Consider the following 25,265-nt stretch of genomic DNA (forward strand, 5'->3'; position numbering starts at 1 on the left):
TGGAAGGAGAAGGGAAAGGGGCAGACATTAGGAGTACAGCAACCTTCCAAGGGTCTTGTCACTGAATTTGAATGCTAGTGACTTTGAATGCAAGATCATGGGATTCAAGGACCAGATGCTGTAGCACAACAGCATAAAGTATTTCTAAGTAGCAAAGAGTATTTCTAAGGAGCAAAGTCATTCATCAACAGAATGCACTTTCCATAGAGGGCAGCTGATCACTGTTTAGGGATTACAAATGAAGACTTCACTCCTTTTTTTTTTTTTTTAAATCATTCAAGTATTAAGACCTTGGCATGAGGATGATGTGGCAAAGTTCAACAACTTTGTTGTTATGCAGGAGGTTGAACTAGGCAAGCAAAATACCTCTAAGCTGTTAGATATGGGAAGGATTTATTGTCCTTTTAGGAATCACAGTTGGATTGATATGACATAGATGTATCAAGCTTTCCTGACATTCCTTGGAAGCTCTATCCTTTTCAAAGACATAAAATGCAACCCCCTAGGTTTCTATATTACAGGAAGACAGGCTGCTGCTTCTTCTACAAACACAACTTTAGAGTCTCCTGTAGGACAGAAATTTCAGTTGAGTCAGTTTTGAGATGGAGATTGTTTAGGAGAACAGTCAAAAAAACCCAAAACCAAAAAAGGTAACTGAAAAAACCACAGTCTCCCACAGCACACAAATCTCACCATCACCCTTCCAAACAAAAAAAAAAAAGACCCACAACTGCCTGTCAACCAGGAGAAAGGATAATACACCCTGAACAGCCTTGATACTCTGTCAAGGAATACTGGGTTATGGTAATAATACTGGTTTGAAATATCCAAATCACAGCAAGTGTTTGGACACCTATTAAGCACAAACTTAAAAGGACCAGCTTTCTGAAAGAAAAAAAAATTGCCTCTAACTATTTTTAACACACATTCATAAATCATTGGCATTTTACTTCCAGTGTACAATGAGCACTCAGAGCATATTTATTTCAGAGGCATCTTGCTTCTTGTTGTCTTTGCTGACAGAATGGCATCAGGCATTCTTTGCTCTGTAGCATGGACTAATGATAGTTTGTTGGCACATCTAGGTTGACTCTTGAAGTAAATAAATAAGAAGTAGTAAAAATATCATCCCCACCTTAACAACTCCCGTTGTGTCAACCAGTTCTCAGGGTGCATGCAACTGCTGGGTGAAGCTCCTGCACAGCAGTGGTGACACAAACTCCCCTCAGAAGTACATGTTGTGTGCACAACAAAGGAAGTGAGGACAAGACAATAACTTTAAAAAAAAAAAACAAACAACCAAACAAACAGAAGAAAACAAACAACCCAGAGCAATTTCAGCATCACCTGGAGAATCAGCATCACTAAAAATGCCATATTAACCGTAAGGACAATTCATTTAATGCAATGAAAACTTTATTGAAAGGAAAAAACAGCACTTGCAAAGATTTCACTTCATTACAGAGAAAGTTGTACATTAGGGAAAAAAGTATTTATCAAAGTAGAAATAAAACAGTGTAAATACATAGAAAAAGCACAGCAGGAAACAGAATCAGTAACAGTATAAAATATTGTGGAGAATTTCTGAATTTGATTTTTATTTTACAAAACAATTCCACAGCTGTTAGAAAAATTTAGTGGTCACATTAGAGCGAGGCACATGGTTTTAAGAAAATACACCATTTCTGGCCAGCATTTGCTGTGGTTGTAAACATCAGTATTAAGACAAATGTGTTTAAACATCCTCCTCGGTTTTGAGAGTCTACAATACCCCAGTGATCTTACTTTCATGAACATGATTAAGTACCAAAATTAAGTAAGAGCCGTTCTCAGAAATTCGGAGGTTCTTTCAATCTCTGAGCACACAGCAAGAGAGGATGAGCTTCAAGCACCCACACTGCTCCACAGGCAGTTCTCAGAACACGTATTTCTGACCACTCATAAGGGACAGTGCCATGAGCCTCCAAAGGCATTGCACACCAGCTGCATCCACCCACAAGTTATGACAGATTCAAGCCTGTCATCCCGTTCCTAGCTGGAAGCCATCCTGTAGTAGTCTACAGTCTCCACCCAGTTTGCATATTCACCTACAGAGCCTAAAACACTCTCTTTTTTAAAATGTGATTTCTGAAAAGACTTTCAACTTGGTGGAGAAAATATTTCTTGGTTTTTTGTAACAGCTCATGAACAATCTCATTACTGTAAATACTAAATGAGATGAAATTGTTCACATCATCAGTGTAGAATCATCTCAGATAGTACCAGCATTCACAGTGGACTTCATCACACAAAACAGAGCAAAACTTCGAAGTAGTGAAAAAAAATCCCACATTTCGATGTATAGAGTCTCAGATGACTACCACCCTTCCCATTTCCACTTCTACTATAGCTGGAAAGTCAGCTGATCCCAGATAAACATATTTCTTGCTAGAACTGTATGCTAAGGCTGCTTGGTTCAGGTTATGATACCTGTACTGCAAATAAAAAAGTGGACAAGTTGATCAACAGTGAGGCTAGGCAAAAAGCACTTTCTGGTAGAACACCAAATCCTACTGGGATAGGCACCCAATGTCATACAAGTTTCTTTAGAGAAGTCAGCCTTGAGTTAAGTGCTGTAGGCAACTGAGCAAGAACTTTGGGAAGGAAGGAGCTTTGTGATTTAAACCACAAATATCTCTATTTGCAATAGACTGCTGACAACAAACATTCCTGCACTGAACGACATTAGGATAGAAAGCTTCAGAGATGCCCACCACGCTTCCTGCCAAGTGGATAACCAAAGCTGATGATATTAAAACTTAACACAAAGTAGTTTTAATGACGAAAAAAAAAAGGTTTAATGGTATTATCTAAGTCAGATTGAAAACTAGTCAAGAGGGAACATTCATATACTAGTTTACTCCCTGGTTATGTAAAAATCATATAAAATAAAGTACTTTAATAAAGTGGAAATTTCTTTTGCTGTTAAACTTGGCAACAGCCTGAACACAACCACTTACAAGGGAATAAGAATCTAAAGAGTTTTGTTCTGATAGAGCTATTTTAAATCAAAACTGCTTGTAGATGAAGCAACAAACCCTGAGTATGTTTCACATATTGGCAAGAATACAGCAAATCTGTGCTACCATCTGACCTTCACAGGAACAGAGCACAACACCAAAGGGCAACAAAAACCCTAGTGGCACTATGGTGATCCTTGTGTCTTTGCCATCTTTCCTTGGCCTCACTTCCTTTAAGGGCACAATTGCTTAGTCTCACGTTCTATGCAGTCAAATAAAGATTTGTTCTTCTCTCTTATTCAATAAAGGCTGTGGAACTGGAATTACAGTTTTAAAAATGATAGGACGGGGGAGAGAAAGAAAGAAAAAATTAATTTAAGTTTACCTGCTATCTATTGGTAGTTCCATTTCCTACTTCTAAATAGCTGTATTCACAACAGCCAGCTCAAAGGTTCCACTTAGCCAATATGCAAGTTGAAAAAATAACATTCAGCATACCCAATTCTACTGTTCTTCTAGAGGAATTGCTAGGGAGTCAGGCTACCACAATCCTACCCAAGCTAGCCGAGGAATAAGAGAAAGGCTTTTACGCCTTCTAATGTGAAGAAATCAAAAAAAAGAACCCCAGAAGTCAAGTTCCATTATCTTGGCTGCTGATGAACCTGGACTGATGACCCCAATTAACATAACTTTCCTGGAAAGGGGAAGCAGAAACAATGTACTAGTAGTTTTTTTCAGGAACACCCACAAATTAAAGAAATATTGGAATGTAAAAGGCATTAGGGTTGCATTTGAATTTCCCCTATACAAAGGAATTCTGTAAACATTATCAAAGTTCTAAGAAAAGACTAACACACGTCCTTTGACAGATGTAGATAGGTTTTGAACTTGCTCTGTGCCAGAATACATCAGTTTAGATACTTTTCTGAGATTAGTCAGGGAAAAGAAGTATCAGTTTTCTTTAATTCCCAGTCTCCCTTGTGCAATTAACCAGTTCTACTTTTCAAGAAGAATAATAGTCAACCTAGTTATTTCAACACTAACTTCCAAGTCCTGGAGGAGAAGAAAAGCACTAGGATATAGCACTTGAACCTGTATAACTAATTTATCCCAACATCAGTGCCATGTTTTCAAGGTGGCATTTTCCATTCAAATGTCTTTGTAAAAGTAATTCTGGCCAACTGGAATTCACAGAAAGGTTGCTAAAATTTCCCTTTCATACTATCTGCAAAAGGGAATCCTTTATTTTTTTTAGAGAATCCTAACAGCTGGATGATACTATGGTTTATAGATTATCAGAAGGACAATGAAATTTAAGATTTTGGATTAACTCAGATTTTAGTAACTTTCTGAAAGCCACAGAATATCTGCCTTCACTGTGGGGTTATTATTCATTGCCAAGTAGATCTAGGTTTTTCCTACACTAAAATCTTTGTGGTACAAGTCAGGGACATACTTGCCATGCAAACATGATGCTTTCAAATGACTAAACTCTGGGCAGATGGAGCAAGAGAGGCTTCAGTTCCTACCAGAGTCCACTGGATAATCATAATCTTACACACTGACTTCAGGAAGACAGTTTGGTCAGGGGAAAGGTGAAAGCAGTTAAACAGTACCTCACAGAGGAGAAGCAGGAATTTGTGCTCAGATATTAAACAACTGACCACTGCAGTGGTTTGGGAGTAAATGATTATATGTAGCTCAGAAGATAAAGAGAGTGGCCTTGGAATTTGGATATTGACTGCTCAGCATTTGTTAGGAGCTAGCAGCTAGATTGTACACACTTTCTTTGCTAGGACAGGCAGTAGAAAATCATACTTTCTCCTCAAAGCAGAAGAAGTTCACTAGTGTGTGCCAGAGTTTTAGAAGAAACTGATCCCACTTACAAAAAAAGAAACGCTGGAGTTTTAATCTATTTACATTTCAGAAGAAAATGCATTCTCCCTTGCCCAAGTTGCTTAACCAACAGCCCACATCCACCTTATCACAGTTTGTCCTTTGAGGAAGAACATAAATAAAATCTCTCTTTGCTTGCCTACCATGCCCTCAGCTTTGCACTGCTTCTATGCTACAGCTGAGGGAGAAGAGAAGCACCTTCAGTTTTGTGTGAAAAATTTCAGCTTCCTACTTTGTACATACTGTACATACTGTACTGTACATACTGCTTACATTTAGCTGTAAACAAGGCAAAGAACTCAGGTTCCTGGCAGCTGAAAAAATCAATTAACCTTATTTTACAAGGGTGTTTCCTACAGGAACAAGTTTTTACAGATGAAAATATCCCTTTCACATATTTTAAGGAAACACCATCAATACAGACTGAAAATTAAATACTTCATTAAAGATGCAAACATTTCATGGTTAGTCCCAAACAGTCTCTGACTTTATAATTAAATCTTTTAGAAGTCTCATAAACCTAACATTTTGCCAGGGAGACAGGAAAAGAAAGAATACCAATATTCCATTATCCAAGGCAAACAGTGCAAAGATTAAGCGACATAAGGCTATTTAAAAAACCCCAAGTTGTCAGTAAGAAATCAATTTGCAACTGATTTCTTTTTCTTGAAAAATAAATCATCTAGACTGCCATAGTCCCAACGGAGCCAAGGTCTTCATTTTACAGACTTCATGTATTACTTTGAAATATTTGCAAAACCAAATACATGAATTTATTTAAGAATTATCATAGCAAATTTTGGATTTCTGCCCAGTTCTTCTGCCAGACTGAATTTCATTTGATCACAAGCACCCTGTGATCAAGACACCATTGCTTACAAACTCAAGCAATTGCATACACTGGATGTAGCACAGGGAGCTTCTAACAACAAGCTGAAAGGCATGTGCTTAAGAAGTAGGAAACTACACAACATGGTGATCTTAACATAGTTCTACCTAGCACTTCCTAGAACTTCGTGAAGCGTCTGGTATTCCTGTTAGGACAGACAGACCGAAACACATTTCTTCACAGCATCCCTACAGGCAGGAGAAAGAAAAAAAAACAACAGTCACCTCAGTTATGCCACTTGATGAGACTCAATCCATGCTGCCTATCACACTGACACTGAGGGCTGTAAAGATCAGCTGGCCATGGGTTAATTGCACAACATAATTTGCATGACTACACAAATGCCTTAGAGACAAGTGGGTCTGCTCACTGTCCACCTGCCCACTCACAGAGGAAAGGACACCTGTAAGGCTGTACTGAGGCACTGAAGGCCTCAGTGGGGCTGATGGGGCAGGAGAGAGAACTGTATGCTCAAACACAACAGTGCTCATGGGGGAGAATGGGAAAAAAAGGTACACAGAAGAATACTCTTGTTTAGTAGCATTTGAACCAACATTTAGGCATTCCAAAGGCAAGCCTTATGGTCAGCATGTGGTCAGCAGATTCACATATTTTTTTACTTGTGTTCTCCCACTAGAGAAGTTGCTTAGTTTTATTTTCAGATTTAACTACATGGATTTCCTACACCAGGGAAAATCTTCTAAAGCCACATATTACAATGCTCCTATAAAGTAATTTTCTGTATGATTAATTAAACGATGAAAATTAAGAGAGTAGGGAAGCTTACCTTGCATATGGTATGAAGGAAATGCTGTACCTAAGAAGAAATATTTTGAAAGTTACTCTTCATGTCAGATTTTATTAGTCACAAACAAGAACAACCCTTCTGATACTCTGAATTAAAAGATACACAATTAAAATGAAGCTTTGAGTTTGTGAGCAACAGGAATAAGTATCCTTGCAAGTCATCTCAGCCCAGCCAGGCTGTGAAACACTATGGCAAAATAGCGGGGCATGTTGTGGAAGCATTTTAAACACAGCTCTCCTGCATTCAATATTCTTCATGCTCCAAGACCTACAGGCAGGCAAGATTAGTCTTGAAGGCTGGCTATGTGTTCATATCAGTTTGTGCACTACTTCAGTGACCTTGCACAGAGCATATGTTAACATGAAGAACACTGACAATTTGATTGGCATAGCTGGGTCTCCAGACAAATTCAGAAGAGTGTAAAGGAGGAATACCATGTAGTAAGCAACAAATTGATTTAAAAGGGAAAGAAAAAAACAGTTTTACTTCAAGCTCACAGAAATTAAACATGTTCAAAGGAACTTCCTTCAGAAATGGAGCCCTAAGCTCCATCTGCAAAGCCTCTGAAGTGGTGTGAGAGATCAAAAGGTGGGAACAGGTCAGCTCCTCACTGATGCATTGTCTAGAATCTAGGGGAATGACAAGGTAAAAATTTTCCTTCCCTCTAGCCCATGCAAGGTCAAAATCCACTCAGCTACTAATGTTAGGTGCATAGAAAGTGGAGCACGTGGGGAGGAAATCACTTACCATGCCATGGCAAAGAACTGTAAGATGCAGAAAAGAAGCGCGAGTCCTGCCTTGCGCCACTGAAGGAAGAGAGAAGGAGGGAGGAGGGGAGAAACATAGCAGAGACAAAGTGTAAGAATCTTATTTTCAAAATATACTCCAGTTATATTAACTCCATATATATATATATATATATATACACACATACAGGACTCAGGTACTCACCCAGAAAGCAGAACATAGTGTTAGTACAAGGCACAACTAGAAGAAAACAAACAATTTCTGTTAAACATAGAAACAACTCCAGTTTTTATAGATACTGTAACACTGTAACAGGTTCCTTCACAGGACAGGAAGGGATTACATAGTTTCATAGTTTTATCCAATCCTGCATAAGAGTTCCTGTATTTAAAATGATCTTGCTATTACTTTTCTGAAGCGAATTAAAGCAATTACAAAATATCACCTGGTATCTCCAGAAAATAATTTTCTGGCTGCAAAGGAACATCAGTGGGTCCCTACTTCATCCCACACACTTCTTGGTGTCATAGGCACACACCACACTTCATCATTTTGCATGAGTAAGACTAGAGTTGTACCTGAAGAGTCTTTCTGCCTCTGCACATGACACATTTCCTGATGATTACATGGTTACCATGGGGTTAAAGTTGAGTCATTACTTAATGTTTACCAACTAAAACTATGATACACTTTCAAGAACTTTGGGCTATTGCTTAGTAGCTCACCTGTTTATATATATGAAGTCCAGTACATTCATTCAAACCAGTGCTTTTTCTTTTTTCAGAGTTGCACTCTGTCTTTCTTTACTACAGTTAAAATCTTAGGGGGGGCATTAGGCCACTTTGGATTATTTTCTGCTTTAACCCTCAGTTTAAATGGAAGCCTCCTATTAGTTAAAGTTTTCGTTTTCAATTTAAGACACAACAGCTCATTTTGCTATGGCAGATGCTGATAATTCATCTTCCTTCATCAATATGTAACAGGCTTAGATACACGAGTCCCACTGTGGCACTAGAGATTATAATGTGCATTTTTCTGCTTGAGTGGGAAAAACAAAGATATAGTACTGCATATTCAAGACAGTAACACATGCATTTTTAAAGAAATCATACACTTCACCTCAACCATGATAACTGACTTTAAATGTAATTTTTCCATTAGTTTTAAGGTGGTGATTTGTATATTGGTCTAAATACTGCATCATACATCTAACAACTGGCTTTATTCCAGTGAACAACATTCCAGGCATTCTCCTGACTTCAGGCACCCTGAATGCATACAAAACACATACACCACACAGTAAGCTTCTTCCTTGGATCTGCAAGCATGCACAATTTCTCAAGCTCTGCAGCATTTCAGGATGTTTAAAGAGAAATTAGGAAGTGCTGATGCCAAGCAAACACTCTGAAGACATTCAGACTGAAAACGGGAGGACAGTCTCATGCAAGCTATACCACCTTCCAGATTTTAGACTCACCAAGAGAAAATGGGAAAGTTGCAGAGACAAAAAACCATTCACTTTTAGGTATGGAACTTAGCAGCAACTTCCAGGCATAGACACACACACAGTAGGTTTGGTACAATTTCCATCTTCTGAAAATAAAAATAATTCTAAGGGCTGACTTCAGCTAAACACTGAATTTGCAATTTCATTCTGTCATACAAGTTTCAAAACCTGAAGTTATCAGCCAGCTGGGATGATGCCTGCATTTTTAATGCAAGGTGACCACAGCATAGAGTTCCCTCAGTTGCTTTGTCAGCAATAGATGATTCTATCAAGGTAGAAATACCTACATGGTTCTTTAAAGCAAATCAGATAGAATATAAAAAGACAAAATAATGAAAACCAAAATATCTAACTACGTCCATAGGACTAGTTTCCCATCTTTCATTTTTTAGGAAATGCGTAAATATGATGTTGTGACTTCAAGCACCCTAAAAAAGCACACGCATGGTACACACACACCAGCCACAGACCCTTAATGCCATTTAGCACAACAATCTGGCTTCATCTCAGTCTTTTCAGTGGTTTTCTGGTGCTACACTCACCTTTCCACTATAGCCAATTTGCAGGGTGTTTGATGCTTTAAGAAAAGAAAAAAAAAAATAAACGAAAACACCACCCACAAACACATCCTGAGACACAGTTATATCAATGAAAAAACTTTAAAATGAAAATTTTTCACAAGTTTTCATGAGTTAAAACTGACTCCTTTGATACTTACTAGCATAACAATAGTAGCAATCAAACGTGTAGGCTCAAACATCCTTTTTAATTGTTTCACTGGTCCCATAAGAAAAAGAGTGCTGTGAAAAATAAACCAGGATGAACACAGAGGTAAGAAAGGCAAAAGTGAAACTAGGTAAGAATAAACTGTCTGTTGTCATGCAGAACATAATTACACTATGGAATATACGAGACAAAATCCATTCCTGCTTTTTTTTCTGCAGAGTATTTCAAATTTTATTCACACTTGTTCAGTTAAAATCAACATAAGCAGAGCAGAACTGTCAAGTTAGTAGCATAGGTCAAGGTCAGCTCCAGTTAGATCATTCTTGACAGATGCTTTTTTCAACCCGCTTTTCAAAAATGCTTTTTAAATCTGCTTTTCAAGAACGCCATCCACAGAGGTTCTGCATGGATTGCCAGGTAATCCAGCTCAATTCCCCTATATAAAGAACTGTTTTCAGACCTGGATCCATTCTGTGATCCCTTACTAGAACTGCAGCCCTCATTTAGGGCCCTGGTGATGGATACTGCATGAATTATACAATGTGAAAGTTTTATCTAAAGTGATATTCCTGTCTTATATACTATGTTATTCTGCCTCATCAGTATATTACTTCCAATTCCATTATTTACACTTTCTAACATCATGCTAAGTTTCCTCAATCACAGAAGGTTGTGTCTGTCACAAATCTGTGGGGCTATGTTTCAGGAACCTTGAAGTCCTAACAAATATGCCTGCCCTGACAGACAAGACTGCCCCAAATATATTCACCAAAACACACAGAACATTACCCAATGCAAAATGGAGAAGAATTATTTTTAAATTGAGAAGGAGGAACCAACAAAATCCAAAAACCTCAATGCTCTAAGTGTAAGTTTGATTCTTCTTTACTGATGAGTAACTTCTACCTTGAATGCATTACTAATAACAATAAATAAAATTAAAATTTCCTGTACCGTTTCAGGGCACCACTGGGAAAACTGTGTTCTTTAAAATTCAACAAGAAAATTACCTACAAAAGCAAATCTCAGGCAAATGCAACAGCTTCTACCACTTATTAACACTTATGCACTATCATTCTGCTATTGTTTCTCATCTTTATTATGGAACTAAATTATAAAGATTGTTACCTCCCAATAGACGCAATATTCCCCAGAGTATAAAACACTGCAAAGAGAATCAGCCCTTTCTTTGGTATCCATAGCAGACAACTACCCTAAAAAGGAACATTAGAGAGACGGGGGGGTGGAAATTAATAGCTTTGAAATTGAAAAAGAAATATATCCCAGAAATATCACATCACAAAAGAAATTTAAAAAAACCCCAACCTTAAACCTAAATGGCAGAATCACACATACAAAAGTAAATCGCATTTATTAGCATTTTTGTTAAGACTTAGTGTATCTAACTGGAACAGAGTCAGACGTCTCCTCAGAGACTCAGAAAAATCAAGCAACGGCACAGAGCAAGGCTGCAATCACCTGGGCTCCTGAAACTCAAATACTGGAGAGATCTGGCAAAAAGTCCTTACCAAGACCGAGCACAGGCATCCTATCGCAAAACACGCAACGAAGCCTTTCACTCGGGTGCCCCAACCTAAAGAAGTTGAATCAATAACCTGGAAACGAGGAGAAAAACAAAAGCGAAACTTATTTACTAGCAGACCTTGCCTCCTATCAAGTGTGCAAACTTCCTCTCGGACGCTGAGCTGTGTCCTATTCCGGCACCCTCTCCCGCGGGAGGCGCGGGGGATGCGGCGGGACCGCCACCCGCGCTGGGGACCCGGGGGGTCCCCGCAGGGCTGAGGGGGCGGGGGGGGGGGACCGCCCGTCCTCCTGCCCTCACCGGGATTGCCGGCACCGGCAACTTTTCCGCTGGGGCTGTTCCGCCAGCTCTCCAAACAAACCGGGGAGGGGTTGGGGTTGTTTGGGTGCCCCCGCAGCCCCCCGGCGGTACCTCGGCCAGGCCGCTCGGCTCCTCCGCGTCGCGGCCGCTCAGCACCCGCTTCAGCTTGTCCATGGCTCTGCTCCCCGCCCGGCCAGCCCGGCTGCCCTTCCCTTCCCCTCCCTTCCCCTCCCCAGGGACTACCAGCTCCGGCAGGCACCGCGCCCACCTGCGCTCCCAGGTACGGGAAGGCCGCCGGGGCGGCGCGCGGGCCGACGGGGGATGTAGTCCGGATGTGGCTGTATCCCATCTCCTCCCATCCCTTTCGTGTCCATTACTTGGCAATAGCAAAGCTCATAGAAACAGTGATACAGACTTCATTTCGCTCCCACGGCTGTGGCTCTTACCCCGGTCTGAAAGAGTCTCCACTTTATTTTCGTAACTAGACAGAGCGGTCTCCTGCCAAAGGCACGTGGGACGCAACATCTTACTAGCAGGCAAAATTCAGCATCACAAGTGGTTATTTCAGTTTATTTTGCCCAGTTAAAAACAAAACTATAAAACATTTGGTACATTTTAGTTCGCAACATACAAGAAACAATATAAACTGCCACATCAGACTCGCCACAAAACAGCTGGAGAATCCCCCCCTGCTCCCTCCCCCTAAAAGTGGTACCCTCCAAAGTGGTACTTTTCTGTGGAAATCTTGTGCCAGCAGGCTCGCGGTACACCAGCTTATGCTGCTGCTTCTTGGTAATCTGTGTGGCATAAGAAAGTCACAAAGTGCTCCAGTTTTGAACTTGTAACTGTAACTTCCTAAACATGTTCCTGTAATTTCCCCAATATGTGGTTCCACTTAAATGCACCCAAAATAGATGGATATCACATATCTACATAGTCAGGATACAAGCCCATTCAATAAAACTGTATCAACAGGTCACAGATTAGAGTGTATGATGGACAAGATAAAATACACAGTATAAGCTAAACATGCAGAGTGCCCTTTTCAGTGCTTTCTGTCCACTCTGTGGGTTTTCCCCCCAACACGTTTTAGCCCAACGGAGCTTACATTAGCATCACTGACCAAACCCGAATCACAGTTTTAATTAATTAATGCAGATACAGTTTCCTTCATGCTAGCGCTACATGAGCTCTGCTCTCAGTCATTACCAGCTTTAAAGTGTGTTTTTATAAGCTTTAAGGCATGTAAAATAATATATGCTTAGAGTAAAAGAAGTGCCATGATTTACTTCTACTAGAAAAATACCTCTTCACCCCCATTTGCTGTTCCCTTCCTTTTCACTCTCTCCCCGTACTCCTCTATCACTGGAGCGGACCCAAATCATCTTCTATTACCAAATGAATTTTAATCACTTCCGTGCTGCATTTATTTGCAGCCCCCTTCTTTACCCTGACATCAAAATCTTTAGGAAACAATGCTGGAAGGTGAAAAAACACCAACAGAATATAGGACTGTAAGAGGGAATATAGAGGATCTCACCTCTATTTCAAAGTGGCCATAAATTCAGTCACGCAGACCATGTCCAGGTGACAATTTCTTTCAGAGACTGCTTAATTTCAGTTTTCTTCACTCATTTTATCCTATGGACCATAAGATATTTTGCAGTAATCCTTTCCAAAGGATTCCAAAGATAAGGCTGAAGGTGTATTCAGAAAAAAAAAAATAAATTCTAATCAATAACTTTTTACAAACTAATCCCCACAGACTCTCTGTGAGGTAGGCATATATTAACTCTCATTTTTACATACAGGGAACGGAGGCACAGAGAAGTGTCTTCCCCGTAGTTGGAGTAAATCAGTGACACAGGACACCAAGAAAACAGTCCCTTAGATGGCAGTAGACTGGGGTTTCTTTCCTAAAAACCTCAGGGTCTTCTCTACATGAAAACCATTTCTCTGAAGATCTGCTTAAATACCAGGTTTTGAGGTGAGTTGTTTCTATTAAGTCATGCAGTGTAAAATACGAACATTTTTAAACAAAACCCCCAAGACAACAGAATGCATACTCATTCTTATCTGTAATCACCTTAAACCACAGCCTGCTTTTCACTGCAGTGACTTGCTTCTTGCACTGAGAGTCAGCAGTACACCGAGACAAGCCTGCTCAGCTGCCCCATTCTTAGGCCAAACCATTAACATACTGTAGGATTTCCAAAAGCAACACAAATATTTAAGTTTAATCTACAAAGTGTTAAAACCATACTATACAAGTGATCACGATGCTATTAATATTAAAACTTAAAGAATTTTATAATAAACCAAAATTACGTATCTGGAACACGTTAGCATCCTTTTAAGGCCATACAGGATCTCATTTGTCAAACTCCAAATACAGCATCCTTTAGGGATTACAGACTAAACACCCCTGTCTTCCGCAGCCTCAACCCACGCTGCAATTTGGCAATTTGACTTTCAGGGCAGTATAACCATCACATGTGGGCACCATTCAGTGCATCCAACAAATGGTCAGTGCAGAACAATGCATGTCCAATGTTGTATGTGACTGGAGCAGCATCCAGACCCCAACTGAGAGTCTCCAGAACTGTCTAGAGAAATCTGTCTGACATCAGAATTAACTGCTTTACAAAGAAAGTCATTTTACCTTTATATAGTGTCAAACAAATCCATTTTTTCCCCCCATCCCTAAACCTATCCTCAGATGAAATGAATATTCTTAGGTGAGACTCTGGATCAGAGAGTAACAGTTGGTTATCAGCTCACAGTAGGGGAAGCCAAGCAAAATGTGTAGTTTAGGACTGTCAGATCAAAATAAATGCAGATGAGTTTTTTCTTTTTCTTTTTACTGTGGATGATTTCACAATAAAAATAAATCATGCCAACTTTACAATGCCAGTAATCTCTTAATATCTGAAGCAGCAATAACAAAATCTTCATAAAAGTGTTAGTGGTGGAGGGTCCAGAAAATACTCCTGCCTACTTGGTGAACTAAACAGAACCCAGACTCTTAATTGTCATTTCTCCAGTGCCACTGAAAATTATCACTCACCACCAGCTTATCATCAATTCCAGATACAGGTTAAAAAAAAAAAACAACCAAAAAACACCATTAGCAAAACCTGCTTGAAATGTTTTCTCTTAAGGCTACAGAAAAATTAGCCAAATTCTTCATTCCACTATTAGTGAAATACCCCCCATGGCAACGAATACATGATCACATCATCTCCAGTCTACTTCAAGTCCATATAAAGTCACATTTATTTATTAGACTTAACACACATGGTTTCCAGTGATTCTTCTGGTTTAGGCTCCAGCTTCTCTGGGAATTCTAATTTTTCACAGATTGTCTCCTTTATGGGTAGATACTGAGAGATCTCGTTAGGTTCCGTGAACAGGGAAGGTGGAACGTGCTAAAAAGCAAAAATTTTATATGAAACAAGTGAATGAAAGGAAGGGGGAAAAAAAAGTGCTCCAAACTTTTACAGAAAATTAATCTATAATTTACCTGAAGTCAGGTATGATTATTAAAATTTATCTTATAACTTCAAATGGACATACAGTCTTACTCTTTATGTGGATCAATAAGCCAGGGAAAGTGATTTAACATTTTTAAGCAGCAAATTATAAGAGCATAAGAAAGTCAGAGATATCCATAAACAGCTACAATGTTTTTTAAAAATATATTTAAAATGGGAATGTAACAAACAGTCTTTGTAAGGTTCTAATTCTAGATGAGACTAGGATGGCCACAAGGGATTCCATGTCTTCTAGCCATTGTGATATATTCCCTGGAGTTGCTTGTATTTAGCTATTGATAATTGATCAATCTTAACATGTATCTTAGTTTTATGACGTTCACCACAGACATGTATATAAAATACTAAAACTCACTGGATTTTAATTTCATATTTTAACAAACAAGGTGGTTTCATTAAGTGAATCAGTATCTTTCTCTGGAGATCTCTGTAGATCACCATATACAAGACATGTGATGGAAAAAAATAATGCTATACTGAACAGATAACCTCCAAACTTTCTAACAACATTCTTTAAGAAGTGCACCCAGAGCTATTCAAATTCAACCCGCCCTTTGGCTACCCTTGCCATGCAAGGAGCCATACCACTGTTCTAATTATTTCAAATCTCAGTGAAGCAGGAATCTTTTCTGCTTTACCTATGCAAGCTAATCTAGGGAACTGAAAAGCCATATGCATTTCCTCTCTATAACAACAAGCAGGAAAAATTACTTAACAGCACAGATGATAATTTTTAAACATGAGATGAAATAAAACCTAGATCACTGATTAATATTTCAAAAATTACAAAACTATTCAGAAAGCTCATGTCTGGATTTAGTCCTCTTTATAGGGGTCACATATTGTTAAGAAATGATACAGTGCCCCTTTCCTCACAAGACAAAAAACATTTTGCAAAAATATTCCCTTTGGAAGGTTAGCATTAGTCACTTTTTCCAAGTGAAAGAAAAATAAGGGAGAAGGAAAGTTACAAGAATATGAAAAATCAGGTGCTGGGTCAAGAATAAAAATCAACAGCTGCAAATCCAAATGTGCCACAAATTATGCTGAACCATTCCTAGAGTTTGAAGGTCATGTAGTAAACTTATTTGAGAAAAAGTGAATGAGTCTATTACCAAACAGATTTTAATCTCTAACACTACCTGCAAGCATACAACCAGGCCTGAAATTGAGCATCAGGGGACATGGAATACCTGATTTTATACCTGAAGAGTTCTATGAAAAAATAATGAATAAAAAATCTTGGTAACTCACAAGTAGAAAAAGTAACCCAATCCCATCTCTTGCCATGTGATCTGAGCATTTACAAATGCAAATCCTGAAATCACTAAAACAAATGCTGCACAAGTAGAAAGATTTTTCCTCTCTATCAGTTCCAAACCTAACAAAGAATGACTTACAGACACAGTATTTTCTGTGCTGACTGTAAAACAAAAAAGCAGACAGAAAGAAAAAAGAAAGTAAGTTTAAAAAATGCAATACCTTTAAACTTGATATTTTGCTTTCTCTGGATGTGTATTCTCGCAACATGTAGGTCTTGTCAGCCTAATGGAAAAAAATTATCATCTGGTATCAGTGCAAGCCAAGCATTTTAAATACATTGAATTCAGTATACATTTGAATTTGGTTGACCACAGATTTTCATCTGGGAGCAGAAATGTATGTTCAAATTCACAAAGACAGAAAAAGTTGATAGCAATGTTCTCTTTTCCAAAAATCACCTTTCTGTGTGCATGCCTAAAAAAAAAAATGCTAGGACTGAATACACTTGTTAATCTTTACTCACCTTGAACTACTTCATCAGTACAAATACAGTTAGACAGAATAACCAAACCAGTTAAATCTTAACATTCTGTATTATTTATGAGATATCAGAACTCAATGGAATATGGACAGTTATTTGCAAGTTAACACTTGCAGTCTAACTCTATTAGACAAGCCAAAAATAATTTACTTGGAGAACAGTATCAAACTATTTACTGTTGCCTATTTTTCCTCTTGTACTTCCTTCTCTAATCTGTGTCTGTCACATGTATTTTAGTGATTACTTCACATGAGAAATAGCCTGCTCTGCTCGTGTAACACCTCCCTTCACAGCACCCACACTTGGTTGCTAGTTCAGCACCACCACAATTATAAAAGACAAATGAAAGTTCAGTTCAGGTAACCTCTGTGCCCCCAAACATCAGTATTAAATTAGAGGAATATCAGCAGGTCTATAAAAGTAACACGGCAAGGGAACCTCTGTAAAATAGTCATGATGGAAAACAAGGGTTTACCTCATGATGAAGCCTCGTATCATTCATCCTGATAAGTACCCCATCAACTCGCAAGAAAAACCTCAACAGCACAAAAAAGCTGGAAGGCATAACTCTCTGCAAAAATAAAGATGTTCCATTCAGCATATTACAAAGGTACACTTTAAGTATGAAATTATCTGCATCGGATTATCACAATGAAAGATAGTATGAGGAGCTTTCAGTAGTAAAGCCAAAATCTGGGCTGTTGATATGCTACAACCATGGCTGAACAGTAGGGCAGACAGTGCCTCAAAAGACTCTTAGGTAGGATGCAGAAAGAGGGAAAGGATTGTTCCCTGAAGCAAGTGACAGATGATAGAAAGATTTCAAAACAACATATTTTCCAGTAAGATTGTATTTCTAAGAGCAAGGATAAAGAAGTTTGTGCTCTAAAGTTTAAATCCCAGAAGGAAGAACACGCAAAAAGTGACTGCATTTTGCATTTATTAGTCAATGAGTCACCAAGCATCTTGTGTAAGCCTCTAAATACTCACTACTTTTACACTCAAACTTGATACTCCATGATCGTGAAGTTCGTCTTCAAACAAAAGTACTTCTTCAAAAAACATAATTTGTTCCCTGGCTTTCAATTTCTCTGTATTTATGTGTTCTGTTGTAGGAACAACCTAAGAAGAAAAGAAAGGTTAAGAACAGTTAGCACATTAATTTGTTGCCAAACCACAAAAAGTTTGTCCTGATCTTTTGAATTCCACAGTTTTAGAAAAGAAAAAGCTTTTAGAGCTCAAACCTTAAAACATCCCAGATTTCTAGGAGAAGTTAAAATTAAAACCAAAGTTTCCAAGAGTATCCTCTTGGAAACAAACATCAAGCAAAGGCAACAGCTAAGAGTGGAAAATTATTAATAAACTTCCCTCTGGATAGGGGCTCAGTAGGTTTTCAGCTGCAAACAATTTGGTTCACTTTCTTCCAAATGTTTTTTCCAAAACATTTGAAGATGCCTCATGTTTACCATACAAATGAGAAGTTCGGGTTTATAAACAGGATTCCACACGTTCAGTATCTCTTCTCACTACAGACCCTGAAAAGGTTTCTAATAAAGCCTTTCTGTGAAAATCAAGTACCCATATGTTTTCCACCTCATGGTGGAAAGACCTAATACACCTCATGGTGGATAGACCCTAATGCACTTCTGGTGCATTAAGACTACAGGCCAACAACACATGGTTTGTTTCTATGCTGCATTTTTAATTCCAGAATAACTCATATGATCTCTAACTAAAGCATTCTAGTGACTTAATATAGATTTTCTACTTAGTAGCAAGAAATCTGTATACAGTAAAGAAAAACTGGGAACTTTAGTCTTATTCTCAAGATATGGGAGGGCTTGTGAGTTTAAATAAGAGGAGTTACTGCTGCAATAACATAAAATCACTGAAAGCAGCAAGATCTACATATCTGCTTAGACAAACAGGCAAGCAACAGAGCACAAAGTTGATAGTTCTGCTGTGTGTGAGCAGCTCAGAGCTTCAGAGGGGCACCCAGCAAGTGCTGAACATTCCCACGTGCTTTAAGCCTAAAATGCATTAAGACACCACTCACCCTCCCCCCACCCCTCCTGTTATTAAAATAAGCCATGATTTCATTAGGATAACACGCTGAGAGACAGGATAACCCCAAACTATACTTTGCAGTCAGAAATTATGAAGCATGCTTTAGATTTTACAGAAGCCTACTGAAACGTAAATGACAGCTTTAAAAGTGTTTGACTGAAGCAATATGTGGTCAGCATTTAACGTGGAGAAAATGGTTACCTTTAATGTTGCAGTATCTCCCAGCAACGTCCCTTTGTAGTCTGTTGTGTAAGTCCAGTCATACGGCTTGACAACTTCCTTAGTGTGCTCAGTCTCACTCCTCAAAAAGCGAAAGAGAAAACAGGTTTGTAGTAACTGCTTTGTAGTAATTCTCAAAAAATTACAATCCCACGTACGACTGTGCACTATGGTTCCCACACTATTCCCCAACAAAACCAGAAGATTTGTGCTGCAATGACGATGTTAAGACTGAATCATAGTTTCACAACATCTGTTTCCGTAATAACTTAGAAAAACATTATGAGAATTCCTGTGCTAACACTATCTCAGTTCTATGAGTCAAAATAAGGATTTCATGCAATATTGCTGAAAAATTTGTATTTCAAGATCATTTTTTCTTTAAGTAGGCAGAAAGTGATGTGCTGATGACACACAGCAATAGTTGACACTGCAATTTGCCTTAGTTTTCATGACAACTTTGCTTTCTCTCTGTGTTTTATTTCCAGGTGCTCTAAAACTAATTTTGTAAATACCAAGCATTACAACTAGTTCTCATGCATGGTAATTGTTCTGCTTTATTCCTAAGGCTAAGATTTTAAACATGTACAGCACTTCAAAACACCACACAATCTTGTAATGCTCAAGGCTCTGTGAGTTTGAATAAACAGGAACAGCACTGAGCCACGTTAAACTTGAAGTTTATTTTAAGAAAGCCAAGACACAACGGAAAAATACATCAGACCCAATTTAACAGATAGGATGATCACAGCAAAGAAAAGCTAAGTGACTTCTGTGATCACACGCTGTATCTAGGGCAGAACCAAATGCAACATGGTCTTCAAGAGTTTGGTCTGTTCTTTTAACTACTTTATGACGGTTTCACATACAACGCACCAGTACTTGCCCACTGGTGATAAAATACTGTACCTGCTCTCTTGCCACTCCTCTGCACAAGCGACTTTGATCATACCTTGACAATTATTGACACATTTTAAAGCATCTGTAGCATTGAACTCAATTCCAAAACCATGATCATGCTGTATTCTTAGGATATTGTCTCCAAACATCATTTCTGGCAGGGAAGGCATGTGTAATTCATCGGCCAATCTGCAGAGAAAAATAAAAGACACATCAGTCAGCTATAGTTCAGTAAAAGCAGTCCCTGTTCTGGGATAAGTATTCTTTAGACCATAATAATTTAGAAGGCATATCATTGATGTGTTCTGCAAGACTTTGTATTTTCCCAGGTTAATCATTTGACCTGAAATGCAGAATCATTGAACCAAAGTGACTTTTTCACCACAAAAGTATTTCCAAAACATTCCTTCTCCATCAGGCTCGTACAAAAGTCTCACACATGAGGAATCAAAAAATATCTGAGAAGCATGGAGAAGGAGTTTTTTAACCTCTTCTAGCAAATTCCTGGGTGGTCCACAAACTACTCTGGCAGGTGCTCAAAAAGAACTTTTAGGAACGAGCACTCATCCTCAGCAAGTTTGAACTCACTAGGCACAGTGGTCCATACCTCCAAATTTAGAAGCCTACAAAAAAGACACTAAAAAGAACCCTGGCATAGTATGTGAAAAGCACAGAAGACACTACTGTGTCTTTCCAAGTTGGTAGAAGACTGGTACTGGTATTTATAACTTTAAGCAGAAAAGCCACAGCCAGAGCCACAGATCCAACTGAACAAGGTACTGCATGAACCAAGTAAGCATGATCCCTGCAGAAAATCTCAAACCATCCTATTTCACGTTCTGTTTTGCATCAATCTATATACTTATTTGTACTTATGTACATATAAACATATGCTATATATAAATACACACACATACCACCACCTGATATACACTCTGACCTTAATTACTAAAAGGCTTCATATACTTCTTTTTCTCCCTACCACTACCTACTTTACCTCTCAAGATCAAAAAGGAATACATGACATCTGGAGAGAAGAAAACTTTAGGAAAATACATTAATTTGAAGGACGGAAGGACAAAAAGTGTTGTAATCACAATGTTCACATTGATAACAAGGCATTCCTGAACAAAAGTGGTTATTTCGGTAACCCTACATAAAAAAGAACAATATGCTAACCTTACTAAATTACAAAAAGCAAATTCATAGACCTGGAGAATAAGATCCTACATTTTTCCCAGAGAAGGCAGAATCACATTATGAACTTTTCCATTTCATCAAGTGTAGGTCCCTTGACCTGCAAAGACCAACTCTAGCACAGAAAGGAGTTCTTGGCTATGGCACATTTAATTCTTCACTTTTCCACACAGGCTGCTGAGGGATTTTTGCAATATATATCTGCCAGAAATAAAACTCCTACAGATACTAATGATGTTCCCCGAGCAATAAAAAAAGGCAAAATGCCAAGAGAAATACATTATAAAAGGAAGCTGACTAAAAGCACTGCAACAAGATGGTTTCTGACTTTTCAAATTTGAAGTGGGATGAATTGTTTTGCAGATCTCATGTTAGGTACCGAGATCTACAGATAAATGGCTATTTTTGGACTTCCCTACCCTGCAAAATCCTCTGTGTTCTTTCAAGCCTGTGTTATGCCTCTTGCTGCTTTACTTTTCAGTCTTTTTCAACATGTTCTGAAAAACTGTGCATTCCTCAAAACCATCTAAACAGACAAAAGTAATTTCTGAAAATTACAGAGGTGACTAATTTAAAATAGGTACAGTTAAAGAAACTGAATAGATCAGAAAATAAGTAGAGCAGGCAATTTGGCTCTTAGACTGGCAGCTTAAGTCTCTCACTTGTTCACAAATAATGAAGAGAATTAACATCCTCCCAATCTTAACAAAAAAGATCTATATTTTTAAGAGGTAGCATCCTACAAAATAAGTCTTCAAATATAGCACAAAAATGAAATGCTCTAAGAACAGCCCTCCTTCCCCCACAGGACACAAGTACAGCTTACGTGGATGTTGAAGCCTCATTACAGAAAAACTACTAAATCATAGGATTCAAGTTTTCTTACCTGTAACTGTAAAAACCAAAGGATCATTAGTCAGAAGCAGTTTGAGATTATTTTAGGCATAAGATAAAGATGGAAGAAGGAACATAGGTTTTACCTGTTTTAAGGCAGACGTCCAGTTTTAAAAAAGTATTATGTTGTTATGTTCAAAAATTAACATTTACATAGTTTACTATAATGCTAATTAAAAAACAAGCGTAGCATTTCCAGACATGAGACTTTATCAAACAAATTAGAATCATGGAATTGTTTAGGTTGAACACGACCTCTAAGATCATCAAGTCCAACCGTTAGCCCAGCACTGCCAAGTCCACCAGGAAACCATGTCCCTGAGTGCCATGTCTACACATCTTTTAAACACCTCCAGGGATGGTGACTCAACCACTTCCCTGGGAAGCAGGTTCCAATGCCTGACAACACCTTCTGTGAAAAAATTTTTCCTAATATCCAATCTAAATCTCCCTTGGTGCAACATGAGGCTGCTTCTTCTTGTTCTATTATTTGTTACAACCTCCTTTCAGATAGTTGTAGAAAGTGATAAGGTCACTCCTGAACCTCCTTTTCTCCAGGCTAAACAACCCCAGCTCCCTCAGCCACTCCTCACAGGACCTCTGCTCCAGACCCTTCCTAAGCTCCATTGTCCTTCTCTGGACACATCCAGCACCTCAATGTCCTTCTCGTAGCGAGGGGCCCAGAAGTGGACACAGCACTCGAGGTCCAGCCTCACCAGCGCTGAGTACAGAGGGACAATCACTTCCCTGGTCCTGCTGGACACAGTATTTTTGATCCAAGCCAGGACACCATTGCCTTCTTGGCCACATGCTGCTGGCTCATGTTCAGCTGCTGTCGACCAGCACCCCCAGGGCCTTTTCTGCTGAGCTGCTTTCCAGCCTCTCTTCCCCAAGCCTGCAGTGATGCCTGGGGTTGTTGAGACCCAAGGGAAGGACCCGGCACTTCGACTTGTTGAACCCTCTCACAATTGGCCTCAGCCCATCGATCCAGTCTGTCCAGACCCCTCTGAAGGCCTTCCTACCCTTCAGCAGATCAACACTCCCATCCAACTTGACATCATCTGTGAACTTACTGAGGGTGCACTTGATCACCTCATCCCGGACTGTCGATAGATATTAAACAGGACAGGCCCAAATACTGAGCCCTGGGGGATATCACTTGTGACCGGCCACCCGCTGGATATAACTCCATTTACCACCATTCCCTGTGCCCGGCCATCCAGCCAGTGTTTCACCCAGAAAACAGTGCACCCATCCAAGCCAAGGGCAGCCAGTTTCTCCTGGAGAAGGCCTTATTAATCTCAGGAAAGGGAAAAGCAAGATGAATGAGCATATATTTAACATGACTAACAAGAAATTGTATTCCACTATTCCAGAAACTGAAAACAAGTATCTGATGAATTTAGCTGCCACTGTGGTCAGTTATGACACAGCTGAACTGTTCAGCTCCACATCAGCAAATCTGACTTAAGTGCTTGATGCTGACGCAGGAACACTTTCTCCAATGGTTTGACAGGAGTGGAAATTACTACAAGAAGGAAGCAAATTATAAATTTTTAATGAAAACCACTACCTTAATATAGCTATTACCAAGACACGCTACTGGAGTAGAGAGTCCGCGGGCCACATTTAAAGGGCCCTTAATCACCATTAAAAAGTAATTAAGAAAATCAGGCTTCTAATTAGCAGGCATCAGTTCACAGATCTCCAAAACCACTAGAATCATAGAATGGTTTGGAATGGAACGGACCTTAAAGATCATTGAGTTCGGACCCCCTTGCCACAGGCAGGGACATCTCCCACTGGACCAGGTTGCTCAGAGCTCCATCCAGCTTGGCCTTCAACACTGCTAGGGATGAGGCATCCACAACTTCTCTGGGCAACCCATTCCAGTGTCTGGCCATCCTCACAGTAAAGAACTTCCTCCTAATATCTAATCTAAACCTGTTCTCTTTCAGTTTGAATCTTGTCCTGTCACTACATGCTCTTGTAAAAATCCCCTCTCTCTCTTTCTTGCAGGCTCCCTTCAGCAATCATTAAAACCAAATTTTGGAAATCCCTGTAACCCAAATCACCCTAGTTTCTCCAGCCAAAGAATCAAGCTTCCCATCTCGAAAAAGGAGGAAAGAGCTCCCCCTCCCCCCTAGCAACTGGACTGAGAAGCATCTCCCCCGCCCTGGGAAGGGTCTGTGCTTCCAGCGCAAGGCGCCCCAAAGCCCTCGCTGTGAGGGGCTAAGGCTGCAGCCCCGCGGGGTCCCCGAGCAGCGGGGACGCTGTGCTGTGCTGTGCTGTGCTGTGCCGTGCTGTGCCGTGCTATGCTGTGCTATGCTGTGCCGTGCCGTGCTGTGCCGTGCTATGCTGTGCTATGCTGTGCTGTGCCGTGCTGTGCTGTGCCGTGCTATGCTGTGCCGTGCTATGCTGTGCCGTGCTGTGCTGTGCCGTGCTGTGCTGTGCCGTGCTGTGCTGTGCTGTGCCGTGCTATGCTGTGCTGTGCTGTGCTGTGCTGTGCTGTGCCGTGCTGTGCTGTGCTGTGCCNGTGCTGTGCTGTGCCGTGCTGTGCTGTGCTGTGCCGTGCTATGCTGTGCTGTGCTGTGCTGTGCTGTGCTGTGCCGTGCTGTGCTGTGCTGTGCCGTGCTGTGCTATGCCGTGCTGTGCCGTGCTGTGCTGTGCCGTGCTGTGCTGTGCCGTGCCGTGCCGTGCCGCCCCCCCCGGCCCGAGCCCGCCCCACCTCTCGGCCTGCGCCGACTTCATGATGTGCGTGCGGGCGGCGCTCAGCTTCCACGGCCCGAAGGTGAAGTCGCGCCGGCTGCTCTGGAAAACCGGGTGCATGGCGGACTCCTCTCCGCCGAGGGGAAGGCAAAAGGAGCCAGAACGGGCGGCAGAGGCGGCGGAGCTCCTCTCCTCCCCACACCGCACAGCGCTCACGGCAGCGACCGCAACGCCGGAACAGCCGCCTCGCAGCGCTTCCGCTTCCAGGGGCGCCGGCAGCGCGGAGCCCGGGCGCGGAATCCTGGGATGTATTAGGAAGAGCTTTGCTAGCAGGGAGAGGGTGGTGTTCCAGTACCTCTGCTCAGCCCTAGTGAAGCCACATCTGAAGTGCTGTGTCCAGCTCTGGGCTCCTCAGAACAAGAGAGACATCGAGATCCTGGAGCCGGTCCAGAGGAGGGTGACAAAGATGATTAAGGGACTGGAGCATCTCTCTTACGAGGAAAGGC

The 25,265-nt window shown here is 40.2% G+C and overlaps 2 protein-coding genes across 2 annotated transcripts; both read right to left on the reverse strand.

Annotated features, from left to right (window-relative positions):
• Window positions 1-1,398: 1,398 nt before the first annotated feature.
• Window positions 1,399-11,634, reverse strand: SFT2D2 (SFT2 domain containing 2). The gene is made up of 8 exons (XM_017838353.1): window positions 11,527-11,634; window positions 11,102-11,188; window positions 10,701-10,786; window positions 9,565-9,646; window positions 7,544-7,579; window positions 7,340-7,398; window positions 6,572-6,601; window positions 1,399-5,972 (listed from the first exon to the last, which is right to left on the reverse strand). Exons 1-8 carry the CDS (start codon window positions 11,587-11,589, stop codon window positions 5,933-5,935), a joined length of 483 nt encoding a protein of 160 aa, XP_017693842.1. The 5' UTR covers window positions 11,590-11,634; the 3' UTR covers window positions 1,399-5,932.
• A 1,449-nt stretch (window positions 11,635-13,083) lies between these two features.
• Window positions 13,084-24,999, reverse strand: TIPRL (TOR signaling pathway regulator). The gene is made up of 7 exons (XM_017838352.1): window positions 24,779-24,999; window positions 19,969-20,148; window positions 19,042-19,141; window positions 17,764-17,895; window positions 17,249-17,344; window positions 16,452-16,514; window positions 13,084-14,843 (listed from the first exon to the last, which is right to left on the reverse strand). The coding sequence occupies exons 1-7, from the start codon at window positions 24,877-24,879 to the stop codon at window positions 14,691-14,693; spliced, it is 825 nt and encodes a 274-aa protein (XP_017693841.1). The 5' UTR covers window positions 24,880-24,999; the 3' UTR covers window positions 13,084-14,690.
• Window positions 25,000-25,265: the final 266 nt, after the last annotated feature.

This window comes from Lepidothrix coronata, unplaced genomic scaffold, assembly GCF_001604755.1.
Source record: "Lepidothrix coronata isolate B3197 unplaced genomic scaffold, Lepidothrix_coronata-1.0 Scaffold333, whole genome shotgun sequence".
NCBI lineage: Eukaryota > Metazoa > Chordata > Aves > Passeriformes > Pipridae > Lepidothrix > Lepidothrix coronata.